The sequence below is a fragment of the Pagrus major genome, chromosome 11 (genome assembly GCF_040436345.1).
Source record: "Pagrus major chromosome 11, Pma_NU_1.0".
In the NCBI taxonomy this organism is placed as follows: Eukaryota; Metazoa; Chordata; class Actinopteri; order Spariformes; family Sparidae; genus Pagrus; species Pagrus major.
The window spans coordinates 5,090,396-5,109,891 of NC_133225.1; the positions used below are offsets into that span (position 1 = coordinate 5,090,396).

Genomic DNA, 19,496 nt, shown 5'->3' on the forward strand with positions numbered 1-19,496 from the left:
AACCTCTTCTGGGGCAGGGTTTTTGTTTTTCTTGCCACTTCGTGTATAAAAGGGGAAGTGTTGTGAAGGACCTGTGAACATGCATGGGTGTTACCAACAGAAGTTGTAATGACCAGATGGTTGCAGCTTGCCTGGGATATTAATCATAACTGCTGAGGCCTCCATAAATGTGATGTTTTCTTCCCGTTAGTTGCACACAAACCTAGTTTCTATTGCATGAAGGAAGGAACGTTGACTTTTCTGTCCTTGTCAGCAAAACCCCTGATGTGTTCATGTTTTCAATACTTTATGATTCATCAGGAAACACCACTGCTGAAGAGAAATATATAAGGTTCAGTGGAGATCTGGTTGAATGTCAATGCAATGTTGAAAGTTCTGAAAAGCACAAAACATTGAAATCATTGTTGATTTACATGATATCTCTGTTGGAGCCTGTCACCAAGCATGAGTGTAAAGCAGTGGTGTGTCTCAGAAAGCAGCTTTCGCTCACATACAGTGAAGATATGAGGCAGTGCATTGTTCCAGCACAAAGCTTGGTTTGTCTTGTCTAACCTCTGAGAGAGGGAGAGGGATCCCCTGCTGAAAGCCTGTGTGGGTGGACCTCTGCTCCAGATGCACCCTGGACTGACCAGATGCACACACACACACACACACACACACACACACACACACACACACACACACACACACACACACACACAGACACACAAAATCCCATCACAGCAGGAAAGACCAGTGTTCCCTGTCAGCACAGGAAATTGCTTAACCAAATTGTATCAGCAGTGATATATGGAAAGAGTAAAAAGTGCCTCACTGACAAGATTATATTTGGCAGTGGAAATCGTATTATTATGAGATGCACACTGTGCTGAAATTGGAAGATAGATACTAGAGAACTGAGCGTGTCTGTCTGTGTCTTGTAAGAAATGCTAGTGTCTGTTATTTTTCTCCACAGGAAGCTGACATGTTTCTTTACACTCAGACGGTCCCCAAATGTCCAATTTAAATTCCCAATTAATACTTTTAAAATGCAGTTAGATTATTGTCAATTTCACGAAGTATCTTTTCTTTTCTCACAGGACCTTGTCAGAAAAGGTGTTCCTCACCACTTTCGGGCGATAGTGTGGCAGCTGTTGTGCAACGCCCAGAATATGCCCATCAAGGATCAATACTCTGAACTGCTGAAGATGACGTCACCCTGTGAGAAGCTGATTCGGAGAGACATCGCTCGTACTTACCCTGAACACGAATTCTTCAAAGAGAAGGACAGCTTGGGCCAGGAAGTGCTCTTCAACGTCATGAAGGTAAATTCCCGTTTGTGTTTGAGGAACATGATTGTACACAGATAAACCGATAGTCGTGTGTACAGATCACACAGAGGGATTTTCAGTTGTTTTGGGAAAGAAACTCTTGTTGAAACTTGTGCTCTTGACCATCAGTGAAACTAAAGCTAATCTCTTTTACCTCAGGCATATTCTCTGGTTGACCGAGAGGTTGGCTATTGTCAAGGGAGTGCCTTCATTGTAGGACTGTTGCTCATGCAGGTAATAATCCCATCCTGATCCACACATGCACAAGTACACACTGATTCACCAGCTCCCAGCAAATACTTTGACATGTTTAGTGATTAACAGACAGATTTGAGGTTTGTTATCATCCTGTTATGTTTCTAGATGCCAGAAGAAGAAGCTTTCTGTGTGTTTGTGAAACTGATGCAAGACTACAGACTACGAGAGCTCTTCAAACCCAGTATGGCTGAGCTGGGACTCTGCATGTACCAGTTTGAGTATATGATCCAGGTAGACGCCTCGTACTTTGTAGCAAGACTGTCCAAATATCGTCATGTACAGTGTCAACAGTGTAAAACAGTGTGATTTCTGCCTCGCAGGAGCAACTCCCCGAGCTGCATATGCATTTCCAGGCTCAGAGTTTTCACACCTCCATGTACGCCTCCTCCTGGTTTCTTACCATCTTCCTTACCTCTTTCCCTCTGCCCGTCGCCACGAGGATCTTTGACATCTTCATGTGTGAGGTTAGATAAAAGGAACTGTGGCTGTTCACCTGCTTTGAATGACATCCTGTATCTACTTACATGTATCATGTATTTACATCAAGAGTTTGCATATTTGTCATTTTATTTATTTAGCTTATTTATCTTGTGTTTGTTTTCTGTATTTACTCACCATGTTTCATCTATGAGTCTTGCACTTATTACTTTAACTTGTTCCAATGTTTGTGACCTGAAAGGATCTGATAGATGGAACACTGTCCTATTGTTGCACCTACTGTATGTCACTGTGGTGAATAACCTCCGAAAAATGGTCTTGTTGTTGGTCTCAAAACTTGTTGAAGTGTTGAGTGTTTTCACAGTTAAGATGTGAGGTTAACATTTCTTCTACTGCTTTAAGAATGACCACATTTAAAATACAGATCGTCATTGAAAGGTTATCCTTTAGCGCCACCTGTTGGAGAAAACAAACACTAGAGTCCACATTAAATAGTCACTGTTTGAGTTGTTTCATTACTCTCTTGAGACCTGTTAGAGCCCATTTTAATTGTCAGTCCATGTAAAAACACATTCAACAGCACACTGACCATCATTTATTCTTTAAAACACAACTCCTCAGTGATTACTGGTGATCTGTTTCTTCAGGGTCTGGAGATAGTTTTCCGTGTGGGACTGGCCATCCTTCAGATGAACCAGACTGAACTCATCCAGCTCGACATGGAGGGAATGTTACAGGTAAATCACCACAACCTCAACATAACCTGTCATTCAAGCAGCTCAGATTTCTGGTTCAAAATATGCAGCACCCTCAAGCCTCCACCACACCCAGATAATTGAAACATGTGTCCTTCCAAATTGTTGCTGAGAACATGCTGACGTTTGATGAAGTGCTTTTGCGGTCAGGGAAATACCTGACTCAGACATCAGGGTGCATTTATGGGTGTGCAGCACTTAACCTGCCTTTGTTTCCTCACTGTGCTGCAGCACTTTCAGAGGGTCATCCCACACCAGCTTGACAGTGGACCAGATAAGGTCATCCAGGCTGCTTATCAAGTTAAATACAACGCCAAGAAGATGAAAAAGTAAGCACAACTTTCAGTTCATCCACATCAACAAACCTCTCCTTTTGTTGACGCATTTATATTCACACAATACCCTCATCACACAGTGGTTGACTCATCTCACTGCAGCTTGTGAATCTTTGTTGTTCTGGGCTCCCATGTTTATCTTAAAATGTAACTCCCTGACTATTCTGTAACTGTTTCAGTTGTGTTCATCAGTCAGCATTGATTTTGTAATATTGAGGTATTTCATTTGAGACTCATAAGAAGAACACTGTAATTCTTAATTAACGCTACAGAACCTATAACACTTTATTTTATACTGTATAATCTGCAATTGCCTAATAATTTCCTTGTGAGTTTACCAGACATTACTAGGTAATTTGCTGCCAATTGTAGGAAAATAATTCCTATTTTGAAAGGAAAGCTTCATTTAAACTCTAGTAAACTATACTACTATATAATTATGTCTTCATTTTGTGACCAACACTAATGTTCTTGTCTTCACTGTTTTGTCTGTGTATTTGTTTAAGGTTAGAGAAAGACTACACTACAATCAAAACTAAAGAGATGGAGGAGCAGGTGGAGATAAAGGTGCGTGGAGATTGAATGTTTAATGATAAGTCCTGAGGGGTCTGTTGTGTGCACTTAGTTTAATGTGATTTTATAATATGTTGTTTTACAGAGGCTGCGGACAGAGAACAGGCTCCTGAAGCAGAGGATTGACACGCTAGAGAAAGTGAGTGCATCAGTGTTTGTCACCAGACAAACCAAACAGACACCGCTCCCCGCTCATCAACATTACATTAACCCACCTGGCTGTGTCATACATCATGCATCTCCTCCTAATGATGGAGTCTTGTCTTTCACTAACTGGGCTGTGTTAGTTGAAAGTCCATTTATGTGATAAACCGTTGCTGGTTGACTGGTACAGTATGGTGAATTTACAGGAGCTTCCAACGGTGGCCAGATTTTGGACTTGATGTTGTCTTGGTGTCATGGCGACTGTGTGGCTCAATTAACTTGCTGTAGTGAATTTTAAAATTCACCAGGCACCACTGAAGACTTTAACCAGCCTGTTTGGAATGTGAAAGTGGCTGCTTGATGCTGTTACAGCTGATACAAAGCACTGCATGCCAAGTTGCACAGTTTGTATCATTCTGCATCTTTTTGTGTCTCTTGGAAACGGGCACTACTGCTGCAGGTGAAGGCACCATGCATGAGGTCTGCCATCATAGAAAGGGTGTCTGCTCCGCCGCGTTTCGCCTGCAGGGAGGAACGCTGATCTAATCGAGTCCGTTATTTAAAACCAGCACGAGGCTGCTGCTCTCTGACTTGTCTCTGTCACCGAACTCCCAGAATCACTTAACTCTTTACTAACTGAAATGTCAAAAAGCATGATAAACTACGTCAAGGCCCAGTGAAACAACACATAGCTCCCTAACGCTATCACTGTGCTGTTGCACCATACATCACTCTCTGCTAGATGTAGCGCTGTCCTGTGCTTTTTCCTGTCTGAAACTTGTCACTGTGTCATCAGCACCGCCTCATTTTTCACTTTGTCACCAGCTTATTTGCACCTTTTTCACCACACCTGCATGCAATGTTCCTTTTCCACCCTTGAATGCAAACATCAGTATCTGTAGTCTGTAAACAAATATTTGTGGACGGTAAAGGAACATTGCATTTTTTTCTTTTAAATAATCGATTGTTCTTTTGTGTGCTTTAAACTGTCCCCTGGATTGTCTCTCTCTCTCTCTGCTGTCTCTTGTTGATATTTCTGTTTTGTAGGAAAGTGCTTCCTTGGCAGATAGATTGATCCAGGTATAATCCTCATTTTCTCTTTACCCTTATTATGTTGCATCTTTCTTTTTTCCTCTTTCTCTCTCTGTAGCGTTGCATGCTTATGATTAGCACAATGAGGGACACAGTAATAATGCAGAATCTGATGACTATAACGATTCTCTGACTATAGCTGATTACAGTATCGAATAAGTGCATGAAAGACCACATTGTGGCAAAACAAAGTGAGGGAGTCACAAATCATGCTGAAGAAAGCTAAGGAATTAAACTATAAATCACACATTGCTAGAGCTAAAACAAGCATGTCCTTAGAAAACCCGATCCCTCATCTTCACTTCTGATTTGCCCGCCCTCTCGTCTCACTCTTTGTCGTGCTCACTCCACCCCTCCTCGGTTGGTTATGTCCCAAGGGACAAGTGACTCGAGCTCAGGAGGCCGAGGAGAACTACCTGGTCAAGCGGGAGCTGGCCACAGTCAAACAGCACAGCGAGGAGGCCAGTGCTCAGCTGGAGCAGGCCAAGAACACCATCAGGCAGCTCCAGCAGCAGCAGCAGCCACACGCGGTAAGGAGGGCCACAGAGTCCCCAGCTGGCAGGTTGCACCGGCTCAGATCCTGCAGGACAGGAGCCGCCGTGACTTTGAGACGGGGATGTTTCCCAGATCAGTTTTTGTTGTGCGGTACTGAAATGTCAGGTTGACCATTTCAAGACCTTTTGGTGTGCTAGAAGTGACACCTGGGCCTGTAAAAATGTGTTTCACCACAGTTCAGGTGCATCAAAGTTTTCCCCCCCTGCCCAGTTAGCATGTAGCAACAGAGAGAGAGCAGGGCTTTTCTCACTCTTCACACCAGCTTTGGGTAATGATCTGTTTTGGTATGCATGAATTCAAATTGGGACACAGAGTACTACAGCCACCATTTACATTCTTCTGCTTTCTCAGAAATGCATTCATGAATTTATAAGCAGCTGTCTCACAGGCTGGTTGATTTCACACATTGCACTCTGTTCCCACAGAATCCTCTCGCTGCATATCTATCGACCTTGTTAATTATTGATAATGCAAATACATGATAATGTTCAGGCATTACAATGTTTTACATAATTTGCTATCATACTCCACAATGAGCAGACATGAATTATTAATATGGAAAAAAAAGGAGTGTAAAGAGGCATTGAGTTGTGTTTTCTTTAAAGAGAAAAAGTATAATATTATATGAGACTGTTTAATGGATTGGGATGATTTACATTACTAGAGGTTAATGCTCTTCATTAAATGCCATGTTTCACTGTCTACTCACACATGTGTCCTGTTGTAGAAGGGAGCCCCTCGGTACTCTGAGGAGTCGGTCCTGCAGCTGGAGAGAGAGCTGGTGCAGGCCCGGCTGAAGGAGGCAGAGTCTCAGTGTGCCCTCAAGGAAATGCAGGACAAGATCCTGGACATGGAGAAGGTGGGTTACCTCAGACATGATGCACTGCTGCAATCTATTTAAAAATTATTATTATTATTATTATTTTATCTTGTTCAGCACCAGGAAATGCACAAAACAAGAATGGAATCATTATACATAAATAGGGTGGAAATGATCCCCATCCTCTGAGATCCCCATTTTTATGTTACTATATGATGTAGCTATATCTATATACATCTGTTGCTGCAGTTTTAAAACATATAATCCTTACACTCCTTCCTTAGAGGAACACATCTCTACCAGATGACACCAACGTGGCGCGTCTTCAAGAGGAGCTGATTGGGGTGAAGCTGAGAGAGGCGGAAGCTCTGACCGGCCTCAAAGAGCTGAGGCAGCAAGTCAGAGACTTGGAAGAGCACTGGCAGGTGAGCACAGACATGTCAGCACACAGGACAATTTGATCGACACATAATCTTTGTTGGACATTTTTTTCAAAGTGCAAAGCGTGATGGAAAGGTGACTGACTGTAACGCCTCTCCTCAGCGTCACTTGGCGCGCACAGCTGGTCGCTGGAAAGACAGCCCCAGGAAGAACACGTTGAGCGAGCTACAGGACGAGCTGATGAGCGTGAGGCTGCGCGAGGCAGAGGCCCAGGCGGAGCTGCGAGAGACGCGGCAGAGGATGCTGGAGATGGAGACGCAGGTCAGAAGTCACACTAGCTTTCTTAACATGTTAAATGTAATTCATCTAATTGATGTGTGCTGCATTTTCTGATTCTTAGCTTTTCTATGCTTATATTACCATTAATCATAGGAAATGAAAGGTGTATACTTTAGTTAGTTGGGTGGATATGTATCTACAAATTGTCTAATAAGCAGTAAATGAGCTGAAGTATGTTCTCTACCTGTAATGTCACACAGTGTCCTTTAGAGGGCATCAGTCATCCGTGCTAAACAACTCGTGACAACAAGTGTGAAGCAGTGCAGGCAGTTCATCAGATTTTGTCTCACAGTTTTTGTTTTAGATTGAATTGATCATTAATCCAAGTAAAAGAATATGTTTTTCATTTTTCTAAATGTCCACCTGTTCTCACACAGAATCAGATTCACAGTAACCAGCTGCGACGGGCGGAGCAGGAGAGTCGCTGTCTCCAGGAGTGTGTGCAAACACTGACGCTGCAAAATAAAGACCTGAATGGGCAACTTCAAGAAATCAAGAGGAGACAAGCTGAGATTGAATGCAAGGTACAACTCTGCTGCTGATCTGCAGCACTGAGCACTGTGTGCACAAACCACTGCACAGCTGTGTTGTGGCAAAATATAAAGTTTGTGTTGACATGTAAAATTGATGAGCTCATAATCCAGATCTAGACGGAGGAAGTGACTTGTTCTGTTGTTTCTGCTAAACACTCCCAGTCTCTCAGGAATTTCCCTCTGCAAGATTCAGACAGATAGGAAAAAATTGCACAATACTTGTTTTCATACTGGCCATTTAGCATTTCACCTCCCCGGGGTCCTTTGGTAGGACTGTTGTTGAAATATTTTTTTTTTCCTCTTGTTTTTTTCTGCAGAGTAAGGAAGAGGTGATGGCAGTGAGGCTGAGAGAAGCGGACAACATTGCTGCTATGGCTGAACTCCAGCAACAGATCTCAGAGCTTGAGATTCAGGTGAAGTCCCAACACAATCTTTGCTGTCTCCAACATCACACCTGTACCTCTGCACCGAGCTTTGAATTTCCTAAACTCCTTCGCAAACCACATTTAAGAGCTAATGAAACTGTCTTCAGACATAAAGAGTATATTCTGATTTTTATTGATGGAAGGAAGATGGTTTGGTTGGTCTGTATGTTTCTCAGTTAGCATCTAACATCTAACATCTAAGGGCTCACTACATAGACATGATCTGCCAGAGTAAGAGCTATAGTGGTTATCCAACGTGACAGATTTCTGTACTTGTGGTTTGGTCTGAGCTCATCTCACTTGTTTGAAACAGGCAGGGCTCTGATAGAAAAAGGCTGATGTCACACATTTCCTTCCACCAATCAGAACGTCCCCATATAAGAGTCTGAAACTGATAGCAGTCAATGTTTTCTTTGCTTATGTTGCCAAGGAGACACCAGAGTCAATCAAATCTGATTAAACCACTCCCACACAGTGCAGTACCGATGATGCAGTGCAGCTGAGGTTTTCTAACTTTGACAGTAAATTATATATGTAAGGTAAACAGGAAATCAGGAGATGTAGAGAGTGTTAAACATATTTCCACACGTTCCAAACCTAAAATCCTCTCTACCAAAAGTAATTATTGCAGCACATAAATTCACTGCGATGACATTTAGTGAAGTTGAAAAGACTTGCATATAATACTTAGACCCTGTATGAGTCAGTCTCAACAAGCAGGAGTAAAGACAACAGTATTTATCCCCAAACAAATGTAACGCTACACACAACAAGGGTGACCAAAACAAATACAGGCCTGTTCTTCTATTGCCAACACTCAGCTGTTCTGATTGATACCAATCATGAATAGTTTGAGGCTTGTTTGTGGGCTCAACACTTCGAACACCACACTTTTCATATGAGTAAATCTGTGTTATGAACAGACAGATAATGTGTTGGGTTAAACAGGCTTATAGGGGGTGAATATATATATATATATATATCTTTTATATACTTTAAATGTGTCTGAAGATGATTGTGTTAATGATGTAATCAGGATGAGGGTTTTAAACACTCAGCACGTCAGTTCTGGTAACTGGTTGGTTATCAGAACTGACTGGTGGTGACTTTACTTGAGGCCAGACATGAGGTGCATCATTGAGTTTTGTTACGTAGTGTCTGTCTATATGTTGCCTTTTTAGGAATTATTTCAGTGAGACTTGAGCAGGTTGAATGAGTGAATGGTTGTAGATTAGTCAACAGACACTGTCTTACTTTAAACCCACATATGTGGTGTGGAAAGTCTCTAAAAATAGATGATGAATGCATATAAATCTCAGAAGCAGTGATTGCATTCATAGTACCTCCCTTCCAGTCAGTACTTCACAGAGACACGTTTAGCACCATTTAATGTCTGGAAGGTCCGTATGACTTTGCACAGGCTGCAGTGAAGTGTTGAGAACTTTTCATGTACATCTAGACTGGATGGATGTCTCAGTCTGGCCACCTTAAGGATCCCTTAAAGCCAGACAGGAATCCATGTTTTTCCCATATAGTTCCTATGCCTATACAGACGTGTTTCTGCTACATTCAGCCAGTAAGAAACTCACATGTAATAAAAAGAATTAAACAAATCTTAACAAATCCAAAACGCTGAGTGTTCTACTGATGATCCTGCAAGAACTTTCTCTCATTTCTGTTCTTTGTGAATGACTTCAGTAAAGGATGGGGCAGAAATACAGAGAGGTTTCCCAGACACCTTGTCACTCATTAGTTGTCTCTTGCAATGGACATGCGATCCACTAGGTATTTGTAGCAAAAGCTGTTACCCTATTTACTTTGGCTGCCTACTATTTTGCGTTTTTGGGGTTTTTACATATATGTGCTGGTCAGTGGAACCTGTTTAAAATCAACTACGCAGATTGGAAAACTAAACAATGACCTGAAAGTATCCAAAGCTGCAAAAAACACAAAAAGTGAAGAGTTTTTATTGCTTATATTGACTGATTAAGTTGGAGCACTTGACTTTTAAGAAGTCAGTAACTTTTTTCAACTTAACTTTCGAGAGCAACCCTATTCAGCATTTTATAAGCCATATATGAACATTGAATAAATGGTCTATAACACAATATAATGTAGTTATGAGCAGATTAAAGTGTTCATTAATGTATCTGTCAAAATCTATAACTCCTCCTGAAAAAGGAGAAACAAATTATCCTTGGATCCTTTTTGAATTTTGCCATTAATGTCACTATGTTTGTCTATTTAAAAAAATCGTTCTTCAACTCTTTTCAAAGTCAGTTTGTCGTTTGTCGTCTCACTGAAACCTTGTTGAGATGGTCCTGTATTTTAGCCAGCTCACAAAACTTTCTTTCTGTGTCAAGGGGACAGCTATGTTGGAGTTGGTGTTGGTATATTGAGACAAAGTAGTTCGGTGAGCACTTTCACACAAAACTAACTAACTAAATAAAATTATCTTTTAAGGTGACAGACATCATATGTGTAATTCATGGCACAATTGAAATGGGATCTAAAAATTATTTGTCTCTTGCCATTAACTACCATACATATTTTTAGCGGGAAAAAAAGGTCCCATGGGGGGATACCAGAATACCAGAATAATTAAAAAATATTTTAAGAAGTTATAATTGTTGACAAATACTGTACATTAATAAAGACTTTATAGCAGCGTGCGACTACATTATAGTGTGTTATAAACCATATTGGACCAAAAGCTTTGGTCATCTTTGACTCAAGTTGCAGACAGACTGCTCTGTTGGAAACAGTTGTGACTTGTGGGCTTGTGGGCCACTGTAGCAGGTTTTTTAAAGTAACATTTCATCCTGAGTTTAAGGTGTTTCAGATAGTTTGAGCTGGAGGCCGGGACTATTTATAAGTGTGACACCTACAAACTACCCTCCCCCTTTCTCCTTCAGAGGCACACCCGATCACACAGTGTGGTCTGAGGTTTGGTTACTAAGTGATAGAGCAAAAACATGCAACACCAAATATTTACCACTACCGCCCTCAAACCTTGCAGAATCTGCGCAATGAACTCTCATTTGAGCATGTCGGTGAAATGCAATAGCCTCACACTTAACCCTACACATTATGTTCCTTTTAGTTATGATCAGTATCAAGACAATGTTTTGCACAGGGAGCTTTTTCAAGAGCAGGGTTTTAAATCAAACTTGTCTGAGCTTAAATCACTGTGCCAGTGTTGGCTTGTTGGTCTGTGGTTTGGTTACTTGCTCAATAAGTTGTGGGTACAAACTGTTTCAATAAGAGGGAAATCTTGCCTTCCTTTTCTGGGGATGGTGTGACACATGGTGGTGGTGAAAGCTTGCTTTATGATGTGACAGGTCACCCTATGATCAGATTTACTTTGTCTGAGTGTCAATACTGAGAACAGACGACAGAGCAGCGTCAGATACACTCACTTTGAACGCGACGATGACTGTTATCATCCTGCAGTAACGACACAGATAATCCTGCAGAGATTGAATGAAAAGATACAAGTTAATGATAACAACCGATGATGGAAAACATCAGTGAAACTAAGATGTCTAGAAAGGTTTCTGTGTAGGACTCTTTCACTACCACAGTCATAGCCTCCGTTTAATGCCACAGCTCCACTGTCTCCGAGTTGATAGGAAGTGGTTTCTCAACTTGAAGCAGAAACTCTACCAAAGGTGACATGCATGGTTTATTTTGAGGTTTCTATGACATGCCCAGAGATTTATACTAAATGTTTTAGCATGTAAAGGACATTCTCGTGTTGACTGTTTGTGGAAAGTGTATCTTTATGAGTGGTCGCTCACGTTTTAAATATGCTCAGGAAAGAGATGAGTCATTTTACACAAATCATATATTTTTTTCTGACAGGCAGCTTAATGACATATTAAAAGTTGTATCATTGTAAAAAAAATATAACTTGAATCATACATTTTCAGATTTCGTTGTAAATTTAAAAAAAGCTATTTGTTATTGCAGCGAAGAAGTGCAAAAATACTGTGTGTATGTCTGTATGTGACGCATGCTGTCAGATGAATTCCGGTACATTTCATGGGGAATTTCTTTTTTATGAGCTGTGATTTTGCTCAATCGCTCAGGATGTGATGATAAGTGATGCTTGTGATGTTCAAAGGACGACCATTAAAGATTAGATCAGCTGCGCACTTCACTGCTGTCGGTACAGCAAACAAATAAAACTTGCCCTAGTTCTTTACGTCATTATACGTAGCTTTTCCTCCCCTTCCTTCTATTTTTTCTCCTGTTAGAAGTAAACAAAGTTCAACAGACCTCGAGGGTGCAGGAACATGAGGGAGACATGTCAGTGAGACTGTTTGGCGTCCTCAGCCACAGCCTGACACCTGTCGATTCACACAGCTGAACATAAGGAAGTCTCATTAACTGCCTGCCCCTTGTCGTTGCAGTGTTTTGGATGAGCGAAACCTCAAAAACAACAGATTCTTGGAATAATCTCACTTGTTTAGGGGTGTAAAAAAGCCCAGTGGGACCTGCCATATTCAGCCCCACCTTACCACAGGAATCAAAACCCTATCTGTATTTTGGGGTGTTGGCAAGCGAAAGAAGACTCAGTATTACGACTCTACCTCTACACCCCACCCCTGCTGTATGTGCACACATCTTCCCTTTATATCTCAGTGTTCCCGTGCTGCTGCCTGTGGTTTGAACTCCTGTATGCACTGGGCTCACTGTAGAACTGGCAGGTTCAGGGGTGTGATTGAGGTTTGAAATAGGGTATGTGTTTGTCTCCAATGTCTGCAGATGTCTTCAGTGAGGAAGGTAAACATCGCTGTTTAACTGTTAAAGCCAACAACCAGCCTCATCCCCAGGGCCCCGGGAGGAAATCAAGCACAAATGACAGTGTTATGTGTTTCCTCTGACATCTGTTGCTTTGCTCTCCCGCCATACAAGGAGGGCACTTTGTGATGCCAGCGGGGCTGTAGTACCTGCCAGTGTTTGTCCTGTCTGTACAGCAGTTCTGAGTTTTGGACACATCGGCCATAGAGATGTCAGCCTTCTCTCGAATATAATGTAACTAGAAGGCACAAAAATCAAGATACTCCACAGACCTTGTTCTGAGCAGTTTCATGTGGGAACTATTTTCTTTCAACACGCAGAAGGAAGCGTACATGTGCTCATGACAGCGGTGGATGTAAACACTAAAGGCGTCCTCCTCTGCTGAGCTGTACTTTTAGCTTAGTTAGCTAGCCTCTTGTCCATAAGTAGATGCAGGCTTCGCTCTGCACGGTGATACGGAAAGAAAAATAGTTCCTAAAGTTAGTGAAACTGCTCACAACAAGGTCTGTGGATTATCTTGAGTGACCGGGTCGTGAATTAATATCCCTGCTATTCAATGGTTTTGACATGGATGCTGCATATATCATTTAGTTTCAGTTTAACCCCTTCTGCAAACAAATAGTTCTTCACCTTCCTCAGTATTAACTTGTGTCTTCTACCAACAGAAAGAAGAAGGAAAGGTCCAAGGCCAGCTGAACCACACAGACTCGAGCCAGTACATCCGCGACCTCAAGGACCAGATAGCAGATCTAAAACACGAGGTGAGACTTGTGAAACAAACAATAGGTCCACGAGTGTTTTGCTCCACCTTTATTCTACAACTGCTTTTTCAGTGTAGATTCAGATTTTGTTGTTGTTTTTTCTTTGATCTAGCATTTCTCACAATTCTCTCAGATATGGTTGACTTTGAGGCTAACCGATTAGCACAAGTGTTAACTACACCCAGAGACTTCCTGTGTGGAGTTGACATTGTATACCTCTTCTTGCACATACCTTCAGAGACGATAACCTACAGATGACTCTACAAGAGGGTTTCACTAAGATAGAGAACAAAGACGTACATGTAGAGCTTAAACATGATGACTGAGGATTTGAGTACGACTACCATCAGAGAATCTTACTATCTTCGACATTCATTATTCTTTGTTTTGTCCGGTCTGAGCAGTTGTTTGAGTTGCATGCAACATCTGTCCTCTAATGACGCCTTTCTACTTACTAATGATTGAGCAGCTCATCTTCTGTGTTGATATGGTTTATAAAACTGCAGATAGAGGTCCTTGTTGTCTTCTAACGAATCAGTTATTTACAGGAAGAACACCATATCTTGATACTGAGGCCTTTACTGAATCAAAACAAGCAAGAACACAAAACTCTAATTCAACTGAGCTGCATGCATTGGCTTCATCTGACTCTATATCAGGCTGTTCAGTCATTTCACCTGTCACCTGGTTTGCGTGGTGGGTGACTTGGATTAAGAGTGGCCTGTTATGAATGATGCTAACTTAAGTGTCACTTGTGGAGAGTGGCTCAAAAACAAGTTGTCCTCCTTACTTAAAAAACTGCATCATTTTGCTGGAAATTGTGACTGCAGCCAGTCAGATGTTGAGTAGGTCACAATTTCCTTTCTGCCTGACAACGACAGGAAGGCAGAGTGCCAAGTTTAGACGAAGTAGGTACATGTAGGCTTATTGTGACTGTGTTCATTGTGTATTGTGCTCTGAACTGGCCTGTGAATGCATCTCCTCCCACATGTCTGTCTGTCGCATGGCAGGCTGACTCAGGTAAGTTGGTACAAATGTGCCATGTAACCTCCAGTTGTTTGACCCCCGACCATTGTGTTGCCCCCTCGCCACCCTACGTCCATTTGGTTTGTTTAATTCACAGCATGGGAGACGGTCCTGGATGCCTCCATAGAAACGTTTAGAGACGTGACGGCGCGCTACTCTTAACTGGAAGTTAACCTGACGTACATTAGTCAAACCAACCAGTGAGTCCTCATCCGTTCCGTCTCTTCACCTATGATACAGAAACATGCTAACAGAAAACACTTCAAATAAATCGGAAATCTCATCTTAATATAGCTTGTCATAGTTCACTATTGGCTGAATTGTGTCATCGTTCCACAATTGCCATTCATCAGTAGTTGCAATGTGTGTTTTGCCCTACAAACGGGGGCTACAACAGAAAGAGGCGAAGTAGATGATGTACTAACTTACTGGACAAGCCACATAAAGGTGACATTTATTCCTCATCCAAAGTGTTTTGGTTGTTATCACAGGAAAGACTTTGATGAGGACTAACAGGTTCGTTTGGTGAATATGCATTGGTTTAACTTCCCGCCTGTGATAAACAGCAGAGTACAGCCACCGACCTAACGTTTTCAACAGGACACATTCAGGACTGTCATGCTGCCCCAAATGGAGCTGCCCTTCACCCATGAAGAAAAACTATACAATACTTTGTCCCATTTCCATGCTACATACTCGTTCTAAGGAAGATTTGAATATGTGGTGCATTCACACTGGAAAAGTGACTAATTCTATATACTGAAGAAAGTTGTCAGTATACAGCCAGTGTGCAGTTTATACACAGTATTGACCCACCACAGGAAATGGAAAATACTCATCGCTGGAACAAAAAGTTCTACCTAACTAACTGAGGTGGAAAAAGCTCCTAGTATATGTCAGAAAACAAAATATGAAGCTACAGTAAACACTACTACTACTACATTATCACATATATATGTAGTATGGAGTTGGGACCCAGCTCATATCTGGTGACATTGTTCCCTTTTGGTTGTTGCATGTTAGATCTGTGACAAGACATCTCATTCTACTTGAGCCAGTGATACTGTTAAAAGATCACTGCCTGCCTGAGGTTGGCCCATGTTGTGTTAAACAGTTTGTATCATCAGTGTTTTCCCTTCAGGAGTCACATTTAAGTGTAGAGCTAATTTTTTTGCATGCAGGATTAATCATCATCTGCGTTGCCCCTAACACTCATCGTGCTTCCTCTCCCAGATCTGCTGCTTAAAAGGACAGAAGGGCTTGGCCAATCAGCCCACCTTTGATGGGATCCACATCGTCAATCACTATGCGGGGGATGATGGGTCTTACCAGTCTTCAGATGAGGATGGAGTCAAGGTCCCCACCCTCCGGGGCAGCCAGCAGAGGAGTGGGGGCCGTATCAGACTGCAGCCCAACCTCGGGGACACCGACAGTGAGGATGAGGAGGAGGACGACGAGGCCCTGCGACTCTCTGTGCCTCAGAGCGGCAGCCACAAGTCCACCACCGTGTGACCAGCACCCCGCTGAGGAAGAGGAGGTGTTTTTCCGGCAAGCCCATCGAGAGGATCAGTCTGGATCTGGAGTTCTGAATATCAGAAAGGAAATGCATCATCATTTCATATCATGAGAATCACACTTACAAATTTAGTTTATTTAGTTTCTATTTTTCTTTTCTTCCTGAGGGCAGCAAACACCGGCCTGTCTGAGCACCACTGACAGAGAATAAGAAATGTGGAGCGTATCAAACTCTACTGTGGGAGGAGGAGGAGGGGTCTGATCCTGAGCCCCTCCTGTAGGTACAACACAGAGAAAGAGACTGTGCAATAATAAAAAAAACCTTTTATGCTATATTACACACTTCATCCAATGTGTTTTTATATTTTTAAGCATTTTATAAAATGAACATCAAAATTGTATTGATGCCGTTACTACTAAGTGTCCATCACGCAAAGGGCAGAATTGTATAAGTGCTGTGTATGTGTGTATATATATCTATTGTGCGGACGGGCTTGGTCAGAGGCTGGTATCAGAGCAAACCAGCGTCGACTTGACCATTTGGCCTTAGCACATTGCCGCATGCCTTTCACCAGGGCCGGTGTACCACGGGGTCAGTGTGACATCTGCATACCTGTAGATATGTAAATGTGTATTATGTTTTTTTTTTTGTTTTGTTTTTTTTTTCAATTCCTTTTGAACTTGAAAATATGTATCTTATTGCATATCTGATGTTTAGAATATATTGTACAATTGAGAGAAAAAAGGGACATATAAGTTAGTTTAATACGGTAACACGAATGACAAATCCTGTTTTTTTGAGACGAGCGAGGTGAGAAAAAAAAAGAGGAACTGATCTTCAGCTTGCTGTGTTCAGAGCGGTAAACGTGATTAATTAGTGCAGACGAGGGGACAGATTTATTTTTTTGCTAACACTTTGTAATAAGTATCATTGATAAACGGTTAATTTATAGTTGATTCATCATTTGTTGAGTTATTTTACTGTTAACAATGAAATGCTTTGAGTCATTTATTAAGCGAGTGTTTACTGTAAAGTTTCAGCGGCTGTTTAATACTTTGTGAATGGTTTATAAAGCATTTTGTTGTTTCTTAACAGTCAAATAGCTATTAACTAATGTTTAATTAACCATAAATGTGCCATCAATTAATAATGCTTTTTATAAAGCGACTTTTTAACCACTGTTGCTGATGTACTGACGCATCCTGACGTTACTTTCAAGATGACCTCCCGCCACCCTCCCCTGCAGTAAGTCAACTCAGCACGTAGTACATTTGCTGATGACTCAAACATGAGTAATGTCCATCATATGTTTTGTGTATCACAAATTTGCACGGAAATGGATGACGGCTGTAGGGAACTCTAAACTTGAGAGATCAAGCTGAGATAACATTAAATAGAAAAATGTGGAGAGTAAACCAGGAGCTGCCAAGTGTTACCAAAGCAAAGCACTATATTCTGTATGGTGCTCATCCGCAGGGGCCAGTTCCACTCCATTTCACGACACAAGGACCTGGATGTGTAAAAAGACTTTGAATTTCTCTGAATGTCTGTATTGAACACTAACTCCTGTATTGAGTGGATGACGAGGTGGAAGTGAGCGCAGCAGTCGCTCTCGGCTGTCATGTCCAGGAAGCAGAAAAAAAGATTGTGACTCTTTGAGTTGATGATGATAATGTCCCCTTTTTTTTTGATGAACAAGATGTGTGTGAGGGGAGGAGGAACACGTTATGGCACTTTGTGAGTCTGCAGTGCAGTAAAGGACACACACATGGCAACACTATGGAGCAGTCGGGCACACTCTGGAGACTACATGAGATGGTTGTGTGTGTGTGTGTGATGAGTTCACAATAAAACATGTTTGGTAAACTCCTGGACTGGTGTGTGTTGTTAACCTGAAGTGGTTAGAGATGAGTGTGAGCACATGTGGGACGCTGTCTTCCTCTGTGAAGATGCTCGCTTAGATTGACTGCTTTCAGGAAGTGATTTTTCTCGCGGTTTTCAGAGCTGAGCCTCAACTACTAATCGTTTCATGCAGAAAACCACATTTTTTAAGAAGAGCTTTTCTCTTCGGGCCACTCTGACAGACTTACCAAGGTTTGTATTACTGCTAAATACTGATACGAGATGAGTTTAGTAGATATTTTAGTAGACTTTCTCAAAAGTACTGTGAGTTCAGTGTGGTTTTTATATTTTATACTGCACTGATTGGAAATGGTGCGGATGTTTTGAACGTGCGCTTCGTGGCGCAGTGAAGGGGCAGTTAGTTTATTCAAATTTTTTTTTGCCAGGTTAGTTGAAAAAACCTCAACTTCAGCTCATTTTTTGGTAACTACCAAACAGACACGTGCCACAAAAAAACCCGACATTTCAGCTTTAATCGGTAAGTTTGGATTTAAAATTAATTAGCCGAATTTGAGACCAGATCCCCATCATGTAAACAGATGAGCCGCGCAGGAAAGTACTGCAGTTTGTTAAAATATATATAAATATATTTATTTATTTTTACTAACCTCATATTCGTCCAAGTTGTGCGGTGTACTATGAAGAGTATGTGGGAGGCATGAATCATTTGGTGTTTTCACATGTAGAGGCGTTTTTAAAGTTGAAATTTCAATAGAGAGCAAGACACGCTCGACTAAATTACGCAGAAACAAGAGGGAAATTAATTTAGTCATCGATCATGGACAAAAATCTATTTTATTTTTAAACACACTGGCTTCTGCAGAAGATTAAATAATGCTCAAAATGTCATCATCATCATCATTATTACTTTACGCAATGCGCCTGTTGAACTCTTTGTTGCAATGACAGGATGCCACAGTTGGTTACTATTACGAAACTACTCCGTGTCGGCCTATCGGTTCGACTTTTATCGGTCCGGGCTTCATATCTGCAGCAGCACGGTGTCCGGATGCAGCGGCCGTCATGTCTAATCGAGCCGGGGCATGTGGCGCTTTGATTTCCTGTCCTTCACGTACTGATTAGGGCTGGTTTGCCTGTAGCCGACAAGTGGAAATGCATTCAGACTCACAGCCGTACTGTTAAAAATCGTGTCCGCCATGGGTGCAGGTTGAGACGGTCCCTGAACCAATCTGGGCCTCCAGTGTGTGTGTGTGTGTGTGTGTGTGTGTGTGTGTGTGTGTGTGTGTGTGTGTGTGTGTGTGGGTTTGTGCAGGAAATCTTTACAGTTATGGAGGATTTGACTTGAGCTGATTTATTGATAAGTGGCTGTGGGTGTAGATGACGTTAAATCCAAACAGTTTGAGTAAAATGCAGCTCTGTGGTTTAAATTAAGACGCCTCTCTTTAATAAAAAAAAAAATGGCACCAAACAATTCAGATTACACACACATCCAATCAAATATTAACGATTTGAGTTATTTTCCCTGTGAGAATCAGAGCTCCTCTTCCTCCATCACTGTAAAAATCC

General features: G+C 41.7%; 1 protein-coding gene across 4 annotated transcripts in view; it reads left to right on the forward strand.

The window, feature by feature from the left end:
• The window catches only part of evi5b (ecotropic viral integration site 5b), a 33,735-nt gene extending 15,794 nt beyond the window's left edge, over positions 1-17,941 (forward strand). For 2 of the 4 annotated variants that reach the window (XM_073476708.1, XM_073476709.1), the window contains 17 exons: positions 1,080-1,304; positions 1,470-1,544; positions 1,674-1,799; positions 1,889-2,032; positions 2,654-2,743; positions 2,993-3,090; positions 3,603-3,663; positions 3,755-3,808; positions 4,861-4,893; positions 5,283-5,435; positions 6,188-6,319; positions 6,565-6,705; positions 6,824-6,982; positions 7,378-7,524; positions 7,851-7,946; positions 13,430-13,525; positions 15,785-17,941. In XM_073476708.1, the coding sequence (XP_073332809.1) occupies positions 1,080-1,304; positions 1,470-1,544; positions 1,674-1,799; positions 1,889-2,032; positions 2,654-2,743; positions 2,993-3,090; positions 3,603-3,663; positions 3,755-3,808; positions 4,861-4,893; positions 5,283-5,435; positions 6,188-6,319; positions 6,565-6,705; positions 6,824-6,982; positions 7,378-7,524; positions 7,851-7,946; positions 13,430-13,525; positions 15,785-16,063 (2,109 nt within the window). In that variant the 3' untranslated portion in view covers positions 16,064-17,941. The remainder of the gene's footprint in view (positions 1-1,079; positions 1,305-1,469; positions 1,545-1,673; positions 1,800-1,888; positions 2,033-2,653; positions 2,744-2,992; positions 3,091-3,602; positions 3,664-3,754; positions 3,809-4,860; positions 4,894-5,282; positions 5,436-6,187; positions 6,320-6,564; positions 6,706-6,823; positions 6,983-7,377; positions 7,525-7,850; positions 7,947-13,429; positions 13,526-15,784) is intronic. The other 2 variants (XM_073476710.1, XM_073476711.1) reach the window with 1 other exon arrangement.
• Positions 17,942-19,496: the final 1,555 nt, after the last annotated feature.